At 43.9% G+C, this 14,080-nt stretch overlaps 3 protein-coding genes across 4 annotated transcripts in view; all 3 read left to right on the top strand.

Moving 5' to 3' along the window:
- Positions 1-1,708, top strand: part of LOC115666947 (probable leucine-rich repeat receptor-like serine/threonine-protein kinase At3g14840) — a 64,564-nt gene extending 62,856 nt beyond the window's left edge. For both annotated transcript variants that reach the window (XM_056317142.1, XM_056317141.1), the window contains one exon: positions 1,045-1,708. In XM_056317142.1, coding sequence (XP_056173117.1) covers positions 1,045-1,440 — 396 coding nt within the window. In that variant the 3' untranslated portion in view covers positions 1,441-1,708. The remainder of the gene's footprint in view (positions 1-1,044) is intronic.
- Positions 1,709-6,236: 4,528 nt separating this feature from the next.
- LOC115681144 (protein trichome birefringence-like 41) lies at positions 6,237-10,149 on the top strand. Its single transcript, XM_030604992.2, has 5 exons — positions 6,237-6,698; positions 8,198-8,369; positions 9,155-9,330; positions 9,454-9,612; positions 9,713-10,149. Exons 1-5 carry the CDS (start codon positions 6,382-6,384, stop codon positions 10,005-10,007), a joined length of 1,119 nt encoding a protein of 372 aa, XP_030460852.1. The 5' UTR covers positions 6,237-6,381; the 3' UTR covers positions 10,008-10,149.
- A 428-nt stretch (positions 10,150-10,577) lies between these two features.
- Positions 10,578-13,691, top strand: LOC115681167 (protein trichome birefringence-like 41). Its single transcript, XM_030605013.2, has 5 exons — positions 10,578-10,879; positions 11,076-11,247; positions 12,522-12,697; positions 12,909-13,067; positions 13,231-13,691. Exons 1-5 carry the CDS (start codon positions 10,593-10,595, stop codon positions 13,544-13,546), a joined length of 1,110 nt encoding a protein of 369 aa, XP_030460873.1. The 5' UTR covers positions 10,578-10,592; the 3' UTR covers positions 13,547-13,691.
- Positions 13,692-14,080: the final 389 nt, after the last annotated feature.

Below are 14,080 nucleotides of genomic sequence, written 5' to 3'. Positions count from 1 at the left end.
TTTCAAATTAATCCAATTCTTCTTATTATGTTGGTCTACACTGAATTTGAAAGGAGAAAGTAATCCTTGAGATAGCTAGTCGATGGTGTTCATGCTTAAGATGTGCGACTTGGGGTGCGGGCGGTCACGGATTAGTCTGGTTCTAAGAAATTGAAACTGGAACCTACCTAGTGACACATTGAAACTCAAAACAACGGGCTACCGCCTGATTTGAAGGAATCGTGTAGATTCTTTCTTTGGATTGAAGACAATTCTATTCATTGAAATTTGGGTTCCTTAAAACTTGGGTTAGTTTAGTTTTAGTCCTTATAGTTTTATGCGTGACATTCGTACTCCCTGTAGTTTCATTAGCGCCAAACGAGTCCTTCGAGTACTTTTGAGTTTTGACAGTTACTGTGGGATTTAAAAAGTTTTCAAGACCATGTCTTGACCCAAATATTCATACACTTTCCATTTGGATTTGAGTTTAAATGGCATCCATATAATTGAGTCCTTACGTTAGGTCTTATTTCGCTTTGAGTAAACCAATCATTATTAGTCCCCGTTAAATCTGATTTTCACCTAAGTTTCATAATCAGGTAATTCTTGTTAAACTAGAATTGAGAGTAAAAGGCAACGAATGGTGTAAACCATTGATGGACGATTCTACTGTTTGTTTCATGTAATGACAAACTGACAAATAATTCCTGCCTGTAAAACTCGATTAGAGCTGGTAATTTTAAATCAGTGGTGGTAATTTTTTTGCGACCGGTTAACCGTTAGCTAGCAAGTGATCAACTAATGTTTGAGTTTACTAACTTCTACTTAAAATTGGTAAAGAAATCATGTTTCATCTGGATCGACTCTTTAGATTTTTTCCTTCCATTTGTAACTTAAAACGAAGATGAAAAGCTAGCAGGTGCTCATCAACTGCTTTTGTCATGGAATTATTGAGGGCAGAATATATTTCCTTTCTTCCTGTTTTAGTATTCTGAGCATATTCTGCAACTGATCAGTACCTGAAGCTTGAGAGGGAAATATCTTCCTTTTTATTTCTACTTCTAGGCACGACTTTTGAAGGAGAAAGGAAATTTGATGGATCTAGTTGATCGGAGGCTGGGTTCTCAATTTGACCAAGAGGAGGTGTTGGCGATGATAAAGGTAGCTCTGCTGTGTACTAATGCGACTCCGGCACTCAGGCCGCCGATGTCATCTGTGGTTAGCATGCTCGAAGGCAAGGCTGCTGTTCCAGTGCTGGACACTGAGGGTGCTATTGCAACGGAGGAGACAATTGAGGCGATGAGGAAGCATTTCAAAGGTGAAGAAGATCAGGAAGTTGGTGAGAATATCACCAAGAGCATGTCCACTGAAGGGCCATGGACTGGAACCGCTTCTTCTACATCTGCTAATGATCTCTATCCGATAAATCTGGACACTGATTACTGGCAGAACAGAAAATAAGAAATAATTTGCTATCTTCTAAGTTAATTCGTTTTTTAAAGAACTAGGGCTTTATTTGGTAATCCATCGAAAGGAACTCTTAAATTTCGCTTCGAATTTCTCTTTTGTTCGCATTTGAAATTGAAGGTATCGATACTATAAAGAAAACGACGACTATTATGCAGTGCAATAATTGTGTATTGTGAACTAATTACAGGGGAAAGCCAAAAGACTGAAGGCTTGTTGTTTGATGGTTGTATTCGTGCTGTTTCTTTCAATATTGTTATTCGTACAGAGACGATGTTACGACTTCTTCACACATTAATGATGTGGATGGTTGCCACTGCAAGGGTGGGAATCTTGCCATTGTTTGAATGGTGAGATGTGCGAAGCGGCACGTTCTTGCTATGGATGTGTTTTGTTCCCGAGTTGGACCTGTTATATGTTGCTACTCGTGAATTGTTTAAAGAAAATGGAGTTTCTCTCTTTAGTGTGGATGATGACCAGTGTAACAGTCTGAATTTTCGATCATTTTCCCGGGATTTAGGAAATGAATTTGATCAATGCACTTATAGTGAGATCTCACCCGGAAATGCGCATTCTCGGGATGCTAACCTTAGGGGTAGGGCCGTTACGGGATTGAGTTCGCACGACCAAAGAACTCGACCTGGGTTCAATCTTTGACCATATGGATTGACGAGGGAATGTTTTGAGCCAAGAGACCGGTCTACTTGATTGATCGTGTCCGAAGGAACTAGCGACAGAGACCCTCGCAATTATATGACAACCGAGGTCGTCCCGGGTGGAGTAAACTTAAACGTGATTTGACTTAGTGTCAGTCACGGGTCGAGAGCGCGTAATCCCAATGAGCCACCCGTTAGCCAGAGATAAGCTAAAATCGCGATTGTTCGATTTTAGTCATTTCTTGGAATTCGGGCCCGGGAATCGAGAATTTTGAAAGTGACAATTTTGGACGGCCGATGACGTTTTTGGCTTGGCCAACCTTGGGGCCACCCATTTACGCAAAAAAATGGATTTCGGTCAGGGCGGAAAAATTACGGTTTTGCCCCTGGGCAGAGCTGGATTCGGAGGCCGTTTGAGGTTATTTTTCGCGGCCAAGGTCATTTTGGGGTGGCCACGCACATTCAGAGTGGTTTTGGCCAAAAATTGGAATTTCGACAAAAATTGGAAAAATAATATTATTTTATTCCCGAGACTTTGACATGGATTTTCGAGGGCTTGCGCAATGAATTTCGCGATTCCGACGCCATATTATGTTGGCCACGCACATATGGAACATGTATGTGCGAAAATTGGAATTTCGGTTCGGGATCGGAAAATTACGAAAATGCCCCTAAGACCATTTTATTTAATTCCGAAAATTGGTCAAAATTTTGGGGTTAACCAAGGTTAATTGGGATTAAACCAGGTCTGGTCAACCATGGTTAGGGACAAAAGACCATTTCACCCCTAAATTATTGGATGAGAAGGAAAGATAGCCATTGGATCAAGGGCAAAATTGTCCAATTGGCCTAGATTGAGACACATGGATTCCACTCACACCAAACTTTGACTCATTTGACCAGACTATTCTCTTTCTCGTGAAGACCATTCAGCCATTTCCCCCAAAATTTTCTCTCTTTTCCCGTTTCCATTTCTGCAGTTTACGTTTCGCTCAAGCCTAAGTGCTTGTTCACGGCGAAGCATTACCCAGGGATGCTTGGCCGCCCACCAGCCGTCGCCACAGCACCCTTGGACCTCCCTCTCACTGTTCGGCCACCACGGCCCGGTTTCGATCCATAACCCTCTCTCTCTCTTTTTTCTCTCTTCCCGTTACGCAAAGATGCACGCCGGAGCTTCGCGGAGCTCGATCGCTGTTCGTTGACACCCGGCCGTCCGGCACGTCCATACGTCGCCGCCCAGTACCGTCCGTACAGTGTCCGTAACGGGGGGTACTGTTCACCGTCCGTACGGATCACTGTTCACGCCGGACCGTACGGACGCTTTGCGCGGCATGTTATCCCACCGGCACCTCGCCAGGCCACGTCCCAGCCACTGTCCGTACGGTGTACAGCTACGAAAAGTAAATGCGTTCACACCGTCCGTGACGTCGCCGGCGCTACTCCCATTCTTGCTGCTGTCCGACCCGTTCCGGCCCGTTCTGTCTCGCCTTTTTGGGTAAGTGTTTTCCCCAAATGTCATTTAGGAGTTCGGGTATCGTAGGGCATGTTTAGGATTTAGTTCGGGTAGTTCATGTGGCTATTTTAGGACTAAATTGAAGGCTGATTGTGGGGTTGTTGTGGGCTGAATCGAAGACTGAGTTGGCAAGGAAATTTGCGAGGTTTAGGAGGCTCGATGATGGCTGAGGTGTTGTGGATTGATTGTGACTGAATTGTGCGATTGATTGGTAGAATTATGCCTCGAATGGCACTTTGTATATGGTTGTGTGGCTCGTGATGGTTGGCTTGTTTGGTGTGTGTTTCGGACTGAATGTGGCTTGGCCGTGTGCCTCGTGTGTGTGGCCGTGAGGTGTGTGAGTATGGGAGTGTGATTGTGCAATGAATTTGTGTACCAAGAGTGTGTGGTTATGTGTGCGTGTTCGTGTGACGAGAATGAGTAATCGTGAAATGTGTGTGAGGTGTGTATGTTTGACCATACGTGGTGGATTGTGTGTAAGGCGTGAGGTTGTGTATGACCGTGAGTGTTGCTGGCCATGTGTAAGTGTGGTTTGAGTGGAACGAGGGTACGGAAATGTAGGATTGGTTGGAAAGGATCCGTCCTGAGGCGTGTACGTTTACGCGGAACGATGCCGTCCCTGACGAGGTGACGATGCCCGGCCCGACAGGGTGTCGATGCCTGACATGGTCAGAAGACCGTTGGCCTGATGCGTTTTACGCGGGCGCGGTAGAAGGAAAGTGTGTGTAGGATTCCGTCCTGAGGCGTGTACGTTTACGCGGGACGATGCCGTCCCTGACAAGGTAACGATGCCCGGCCCGACGGGGTGACGATGCCTGACGAGGTCAGAAGACCGTTGGCCTGATGCGTTTTACGCGGGCGCGGTAGTGGTGGAAAGGTTGAGAATGAGTGGGATTTGGCAAGACAAGCGAGAGGATTGTGGAAAGTGACGCATGGTGTGAGTAGCGTGCGAGTGTGTTTGTATCGCGCGATGTGATGCTTAATTATGGGGTAGAAACTGCTAGGCACGGTATGGGACGTGCCCAGTGGTTTCTGTCTTATAATTGAGGTACGCGCGTCTGTGATTCCTTCTTTGTGATGTGTTGGTGTGTTATTGTCTAACGTGCGGGAACGTGCGTGATGGATTCCGGTAGGGTCGCATGTGATTGTTAGTTTGGCCGATCGTTGTGTGTTATGTGTGTTTTCGTGCGGCGGTGCGCGAGTGCCTACGTGGGGTTTGGGGTTGTACACTTATTGAGATTCGTCTCACGGTTGTATAACCGCCACTTTCGAACCCGGCCCTAAACCGGGAAGTGTGCCTTTTCTTTTTGGAAGTCAGGGAGGCTGTTGTTGGTGCCGGTGGAGGCTGCGGTGAGTTCCGGAGATTCAAGCCGAAAATTCGAAGCGAGAATGGAAGATGGCGACCCTTAGGTTTTTCCCTAGGGTGTTTTAGGGGTTGTATAACTTGGGTTATCCGATAGTGAAGTTAAGATAACCAAACCCCTGAACTTTTGTTTAAACGGTGACTGAGGATGTTAGTCGTATTTATGTACGTAATATGATGTTTGTATATTTGGTGTTGTATGAATATGTGGTTCTTTGGATTGTTCATTGTTCTACCCGTTTATCGTCAATATTTGTCCGGGATTTTGTTATTCGCTTCCGCATGTGGCTCTGATGTTTGGATTGGGTCGGCGACGTTCCTGGGACGTCGCAACATTTCGACCGGAGCGAGATGTCGCGAGCTCGATGGGGTTCGGGGCATGACAATTAGCCAACTTCATCTATCCCATCTTTGATAAACGATAAAAGGGAATACTACATTTACAACCAAAAAAACAAAAACTGTAGAAACGGTTTGAATCAATGTGAAAACGGTCTTAAGTTAATGTCAAAAGAATCGATGGATAATAACACAAATGGTCCCTGAACTTTAACCCAATATGTAATGTGGTTTCTGAACTTTTAATTTATTCAACGTGGTCCTTGAATTTTGGCACAATGTTCAATGTGATCCATAAACTTTTAATTCGTTCAATTTAGCCCATTAACTCTTGGTACACATTCAATGTAGTCCCTAAGCTATATGAAAACCTTTAATGTAGTCCTTGATCTTGAATTAATGGAATGATTGTATTTAATATTTTCATATAGTTTATGAACTAAATTGAACATATATCAAAAGTTTAGAGATCACATTGAACAAATTAAAAGTTCATGGACCATATTGCACATTGAGTTAAATTTCAGGTACTACATTGAATAAATTAAAAGTTTATGGACCATATTACATACTGAGCCAAAATTCATGAACTACTTGTGTCATTTTCTCGAGAATCAAACAAGTTGAATTTCAATGGGCTCGTTTGCTCCCTCCGAGATCCGAGATGACTAACTTGACATCCCACGACGAGGTGGTGGGCCCCACCAACCTGAAGTGTCAACATCAAAGGCGGTGATTGGCTGCTACTCCTACAACTACAACTAGCTCAGCAAAGCCGAAAAAGGTCAAATCTGCTGCGACTTCCTAAATCCTATAATTCCTAACCCAGCCCTCTACCGAAAACGGAAACCAAATCCTGTATTAAGCGACTAGCCAGAAAAGAAAAACCAAAGAAGGTACATTAAGTAGAATCCAACAAACGCCTGTATCTCAGTGGACCATAACCTGTGGTTTCTCTCACCCCCCACCTTAAATCTTAACCCAGAATCCAAACTCACTCTCTCTCTCTCTCTCTCTCTGCAAAAAGAGCCTTTTGTGTTTGCTATGTTGCTGTGAGAGAAAAAATGGGTTGGGGTTGGTGGGTACAGAGGCAATGCAGATGGGCTTCTCCTTCGCATTCTTTCCATTGGAAACTGGTCTTGACGTTGCTGATATGGGGAGGGACCTGGGGCGCGGAAGCAGCGCTAGGAAGCGGCAACAGGGACCCCGGGTGTGATGTGTTCCAGGGGAGCTGGGTGGCGGACCAATCCTACCCTCTCTACAACTCCTCCGTCTGTCCCTTCATCGAGCGCGAGTTCGCCTGCCTCAGGAACGGCCGCCCCGACCTCTCCTTCGCCAAGTACCGGTGGCAGCCCCTCGGCCGCGGCTGCTCCTTGTCCAGGTACTCTCCCTCCTCTCCGCTCGCCTTTATCGCTTCCTTAGGTGCAGGAAACGAAACCCATTGCGGCATTGATTGGATTAGCTTGATGGGCGTCTGTGTGTGTTCTGTAATGGTCCCATTTCGTGCGGTCGCGGAGCTCCCTCGCAACAACCATGGTTTCGTAACCCAAAAAGTTTTCTCTCTTTTTGACAATTGCTGTGCCAACAAATATGTCCCCACCGACAGTGGACAACAGCAACGATTTGTTAATACTAAACTTTCAAGTGATTTTGCGCCCCCCCTATCGTAGAAGCCACCGCCTTTAAATCTGATAACAAATCTTTAATAAATCATACAATTAATCAAGGTGACGGATTTTGCTTTCCTTTGTCAAGCTCACCCCCGTTGTAACATGGCTTCTGAATTTGCCGATATAATCCTGGTTATAGATGTTGTCATTTTGACTACCAACAAACACCCTTTTTCAGGAAGAAAGAAAGATTTTTGGCTCGCCTTAGAACTGTTAAAATATGTCAAAAATCCATATCTTAACTCAAAGTTATGAAAATGGGTCATAACCGGGTTCGTTTTAAAATTAAGATACGGGTTATAAAGGGATCATAAGTTAAAAAGCTCACCATAAATAGGTTATGGGTCCATTTAACCTACTTAGCAGTCAAGTATAGGGAGGAATCTTCGATTTTCAAGATATTCATTATTCCCGTTATTAAAAGAGAAGTATATGTTGCTATTTCGATATTCGATTTTGCTCCAAACATGAAAAGTTTTTTTTAATGTTACGCGTAATCGATATTTACATTCCTTGTTAAACATTCCCTTAAATTAGTAATTTAGTATTTATAATAACGAAATTTATCAACAAAAATCTTTTTTTTATTCCATCACTTTCGTGTCCGGGTGGCATCTCGTGAAGCGACACAGCTAATGATTTTCACGCCTACTATTTCCACGGAGCGGCAGCGCGTGTTCATCACTGTATAAGGACAGTAGGAGCTACTCGCGCGTCGATTGGGCTGTCCATGCCACGCTCAGGCGGAGCGCGTGGAAATAGCTAGAGCGGAAAAATACGACAGAGATTGCTTTTCCCCCGGGAAACTCAAAGCTCACCGGTTGGTGAGTTCCGTCAAGCTCACGGACGGTCACGGGCTGCAGCAGCAACTAGCGTTGCATTGAATTTGACAAAATTTCATTTTTAAAATTTGCGGTACTTCACGTGAGAGATTTATCAAATTCTAACAATTAAATATTATGTATGTAATAATACTTCGATTAGGGAGACTCTTAAGCGGTCACGTTTAATAATTTTTATAATTAATTCGACGAATTAACAATAAGTTATATAAGTGCGCGCCCCTTATAGATTTCGTGTTAGTTAAACCAAAGATCGTGCATGGTTTACTATTGAAATAGCTCCTTCCGGCTTTTGTAACTGTGGATCAGGATTGGGTTCCGTTTCTAGGAGGGGATGATTTATCGATTTTGGCTTGTCGATTCCGTAGGTTTGATGGCCGTGACTTTTTGGAGAGGATGAGGGGGAAGGCGATCATGTTCGTGGGGGATTCGCTTAGCCGGAATCAGTGGCAGTCTTTGACGTGCATGCTTCACTCGGCGGTGCCCGACGCCAAGTACAACGTTACGAGACAAGGCGACGTCTCCACTTTCGCCTTAACGGTACGTGTCTCATTGCTTTCATTCTTCCACTCTGGTTTGAAATTAGATTAGATTGGATTAGATTATGTGAGATCAGAGGTAGCACAGATCTTATTTGCAGGATTTCTTACTAGGAATCTGGTTGGGATCTCAGTGGCCATATGAATTGACCATATTTTGAAGTCTTCAGATCTCATTGTTTTTTCATCTACAATGACCATGTTTTCCTGACTGCAATGTCATTATAGACCTTGCATGTGCAACAGTTGTTCATTAGCTGACATTCATTGACTCTGCCAGTGTCTGCTAAAACCCAGAGAAAAGTTGAGCTGCTTCTGAACTATTATATAAACTTAAAGGAGCAGCAGCTTTCATGGGAGATTCTATTAAAAATTCGATCTGTCTCACCCTCATCTATCTGAGAGCCACACATGAATCCCAGGGCTAACGACAGTAGCTTTTGTCATTTATTTGGCCGACCATTTGGTCCTCTTGCCCCATCTTTTGCATGCGAGTGTTCTTAAAAGTTAGTTTTCCGTTCCTGCAAAACTGCAAATTGATTGTCCTTTCCATTCCCCCCCCAAAAAGTCGCTTGAAAAAAGGCGCGAAATCGCTGCTCCTCGCGCGCATTGTAATCCTTTTTAGCTGTAATCGCACTTTTCGTTTCTTATGTCACATTGAAAGCGTAACATCACGAACTGATGAGGCATGCTGAGCAAGAACTAACAGAGGAGCACGAGCAAGTTCCTATTTGTGTGCTTGTATCGAGATACATGTTGTCCGAGGCATGATTTGTACTTTCGCAGGACTATGGGGTTAAAGTGATGCTTGATCGCAATGTGTTCCTAGTGGATGTGGTGCGAGAACCAATCGGACGGGTCCTGAAGCTCGACTCGATCCAAGGAGGCAAACTATGGATGGGGATTGATCTGCTCATCTTCAATACCTGGCACTGGTGGAACCGCCGAGGGCCCACTCAACCGTACGTCTCTACGTGATTAAGAACAGTGTCATTGTAGCAACAGACAGAGAACGACTTCCTTAATATCAGATCTATATGGGAGAAATTGGACTAATGTTTTCATATGCTTTGTCGTTGCCCCAGGTGGGATTATATACAAGAAGGTAAGCAGATTTACAAAGACATGGATCGTATGGTCGCTTTCGAGAAGGCACTAACGACTTGGGCTGGGTGGGTCGACACCAACATCGACCCAGCCAAGTCTAAAGTTTTCTTCCAAGGAATTTCTCCCTCTCATTACGAGTACTGATCCTCAAAACCATTTGGAATGACCCTATGAAAGTTCTTAAATATTCAACATATGTCGTAATTCTTCTAATTCATGTATGTTTTAATGTATCAGTGGAACTCTATGGGGTGAACCAAGCGCAAAGAGTTGCTTAGGCCAGAAGCAGCCGGTGCTTGGCTCGACTTATCCAGGGGGCCTGCCACCAGCTGTGGCGGTCTTGAAGGGTGTACTGAGTAAGATCAAGAAGCCTGTGGTGTTACTGGACATAACAAATTTGTCGCTGCTGCGTAAAGATGGACATCCTTCAATATATGGCCTTGGTGGGAGAACGGCGACGGATTGTAGCCATTGGTGCTTAGCAGGCGTTCCAGATACTTGGAACGAGATTCTTTACAATCTCATTCTTTAACAAAGAGAGGCTCATCTCGGGTCCCATTCATAATGAGAAATTTGAATTAGGAGATAATAAAGCAATAGAATTTGTTGGATTGGTTGCCTCTTCATATTGCATTACCAAATTGATATATGGTAATCTTGTTTCTTCTTGTTCATTTTTCTCCTAATGAAACTCTCAGACAACAGACCTACCAGATAGAACCAGCCACAAGAAAAACTCATCTAACATAAGCAAATGAATAACAGACCCGCCACTTTTTTTCCGTAAGTACTACGAAAGTTTGCAAATCTGTTTTCATGGTTTATGTTCTTGAGACAATTCAAGAAATTATATTTGAGGCTTTGGAGGACTAAACAGCAGAACCCTGAACGAAAGAATGATTGACCTCAGTTTTTGAGAACTGAACTAAGAACAATCATGCACTCTTATTCCTCTGAGTAGACACTCAAAACCCATGACATAGTTTCTCTGCCGTGGAGAATAGGTAAAGTTTCGAAAAAAACATGGCAAACTCCATGTGATTTACATTTTTCATATAAATTCTCTCTCAACCTACTGGGGTCCAATCATCTCGATCTGGTGTGCACTCTCGCGCTCATGCCCAAAAATATGGGTCTCAAAAGTCGGATCAGCTCGGCGTATGCCGTTCTGTTAATTTGGGGTCTTCTCCGAGCCAAAGGCATTGCCAAGGGAGAGCCAAATGAACACCCTGGTGATTGTGATTTATTCCAAGGGAGTTGGGTGTATGATGACACATCATACCCTCTATACAACACCTCGACATGCCCATTCATCCAGAAACAGTTTGATTGCCAGGGGAATGGACGACCTGATAAATTCTACTTGCATTACAGATGGAAGCCTAGTGTTTGTGCACTACCCAAGTATACACGTCGCAATCTTGAACTCTCTGTCCATTTCTTTGATCTTTTTCACAAAATTGTCTCATATTCAAGGAAATAAAGCCGTCCTGGATTTTGAAGTCGCGACTGTTTTGATGATTTACGAATATTTGGAGTGGTTGGATACTGTAATTTCTTCAGGGGGAGCGAGTGATTCCTATCGGATGATGTGATGCAGGTTCGATAGCCAGGATTTCCTGAGGAGGATGAAGGGGAAGAAGATGCTATTTGTGGGCGACTCGCTGAGCGTCAATCAGTGGCAGTCACTCACCTGTATATTGCATGCTTCGGTTCCCAAGTCCAAGTACACACTCTCCACAAACAATGTTCTCTCCGCTTTCATCCTCCCGGTGAGTTTCGCTATCGATATTAGCCTGCCTACTACAATGAGTTGTACACTATTTACTTCGTACGAGTTGTTAATTTCGGTGACACAGCGGAAGCGGATTGTAACTTTGCAATTAAGTTGGGAGCTATAGAAACCAACAGAGAAGTAAAACGAGGAACGATAAAAGGACACGAAAAAATTTACGTGGTTCCGTCCGAATATCGGAACCTACATCCACGGAGGAGAGCCAACAAATTATCCACTAATAAATAGGAGAAATACAGAATTTACAATCACTCACACGTTCGAGTATTTTCCAATCCTAGTATATACCCAACACCCGCAATGTTTAATAACTCAACTCGATGGACTCGCTCTTGGCACAAATCTCTCCGTCTCTTGAGAGCTCCTCCTTCCCTTTTCATCTCTGGAGCTCTCTAAAGTCCGTCATTCTCTCTTCTTCTTCCGTCTCTTGCTTTTATGGAAGCGGGGAGCAATTTCAAGAGAGAAGGAAGTCAAGAAGGCGCCCATAACCTTTGAAGATAATCATAAGAAGGTGTGGGTCGCCGTCTTCACAGATCTTGTCCATTGTCGTTCAGCTCCTTCAATTAATGCGCACATGGAATGTGACGACCCAGACCCCAAGTGGCGGGCACAGGATGAGGGATAGCAGGAGAGGTTGCGCCTCTACCCTGGACATGCGCAGGGCGAGGCTGAGCGCACGTCTCTTATCTCACATTGCCGAGGGGGGAGTCCTGGGCTAGTTGATAAGGTTTTAAAGGGTCAATTGGCTCAAAACGGACAATATTACATAGTGGTAGCCGCAGGTCCTTACATGGAAGCTTCATTGTTCTTTCCTTTACAACCAAAGGAAAAAGCTAAGGAAAGAAACAAAGAAGTTAATGAAAGAGGAAAAAACAACCCCACAACTTTTTTCTTTGGTCAATTCTTCTTGCGGTGGAGTCTCTACGTAAAACCAAGAAAGAGAATAAATGCAAAGATCGTGGAGACCTCCTTTTTCAGCTGAAGCAAATCTCTCTCTGACCTTGCTTCAGTCCCGTGCGATCCTTCAGGGACAAAACTTCGGATATTTCTTTTCGCGCGAAGTTGGTGAAGAAATTCTGACCAACTTAGACGATTTCGTCGCGCTCCTAAAATCGCTCGGATCGATTTGCATCCATCGAATTGGCTGAAACTCGAGGCATAAATTAACGCGAGTCATTCACATCGATCATCATTCTGGTTCATTGACTATAAAGTGAACCGATGTTAGAAAACTAATATACTGTTTTGCAGGATTATGGGATATCCATTGTGCTATCAAGAAACAATTTCCTTGTGGATATTGTCGAGGAGAAGATAGGGAGAGTCCTAAAGGTCGACTCTATTGCTAACGGCAGCGCATGGAAAGGATACGACGTTCTAATTTTCAACACATGGCACTGGTGGCTTCACAGAGGCAAGATGCAACCGTGAGATATTGCTGCGCGTCAAGTGTTAAGTCTGATGTATAGGGAATGAATCGTGAGAGAATAGTTTCAACGAAGTCAACAAATTCACCTGTAATAGGAATTGGAACTCCTCGTTCGAGCATAGTTTTAACCATGCTTTTCAAAATGAGATCAAAACACTATGAAGAAAAACTGTCATTCTTGAGCTACTGATATATTTTTGGTGTATCAGGTGGGACTATATTCAAATAGGCGACACAGTACTCAAAGATATGGACCGCTTGGTTGCTTTCCGAGACGGACTGACCACATGGTCGAAATGGGTAGAATCCAACATCGATCCGACCGCTACTAAAGTGTTCTTTCAGGGAATTTCTCCCACACATTACAAGTAATCTCTCTTAAACTTTCATTAGTTTGACAAGATATTATCAGGTGGTACATACAACGCTGTGTTCTACCCAATGATGTGATAGAAAGACTAATTGATACATGTATATAGATACATATATCGGCATGCTTCATTTCTTTGACATCTTATAATATGATTGCAGGGGCGAGGAATGGAAAGAACCAAAATCAACATGTAGCGGGCAAACGGAACCCGTTAAAGGGCCCGTGTATCCTGCAGGTCTGCCTCCGGCGGTGACCGTGGTGAAGGAAGTCTTAGCCAACATGTCCACAACTGCCGAGGCCGTCACTTTGCTTGACATAACAACGCTGTCGCAGCTGAGGAAAGACGGGCACCCATCTAGATATGGCGGAATTCACGGCAAAGCAAAGATTGATTGCAGTCATTGGTGTCTCGCCGGCGTTCCCGACACTTGGAACGAAATACTGCGTGCTATTCTCGACACGAATTCCGTATAAGCACACACACGCACGCACACGCCTCGAGGATATTGGTGTCCGCATAAAATTCGAAAAGTGGTCATTAAGAGCAACGATCATGTACCTCCTCGGTCAATCAATTGTTTAAGGAAGTAGTGAGTATGAGTAATTTCGTTTCCTTTTCTATGTTTTTCCTAAGAGATATCCATTGATGTGCTGGTATATCAAAGATAAGGATCGGTGGTAATGGTTAAGAGAAGTTCTTATAATGGCAACACTATAAATGGAAGATTGTTACCTTCCATGCTCTATCTCAAGCCAGTATCTTTATTTAATCCAGCTAGATTTCCAGAAGCCGAACGAATAAGTGGGAAACAAATCTCTCTCTCTCTCTCTCTCTCTCTCTCTCTCTCTCTCTCTCTCTCTCTCTCTCTCTCTCTCTCTCTCTGCGTTTCCTGTCAGAATAATTTGATATGGAGGATCGTTTCTTTCCGTGTAGAGAAGATCGTCCCGCGCTAAGTTTAGTTAAGAAAAGGAAATTCTTTGTGGCATGCAGTGGCAGTGCTTCCAGAA

This window comes from Syzygium oleosum, unplaced genomic scaffold, assembly GCF_021117445.2.
Source record: "Syzygium oleosum isolate NSW1041296 unplaced genomic scaffold, Sole_v2.1 Sole_v2.13, whole genome shotgun sequence".
In the NCBI taxonomy this organism is placed as follows: domain Eukaryota; kingdom Viridiplantae; phylum Streptophyta; class Magnoliopsida; order Myrtales; family Myrtaceae; genus Syzygium; species Syzygium oleosum.
This window is presented reverse-complemented; position numbering and strand designations above follow the sequence as displayed.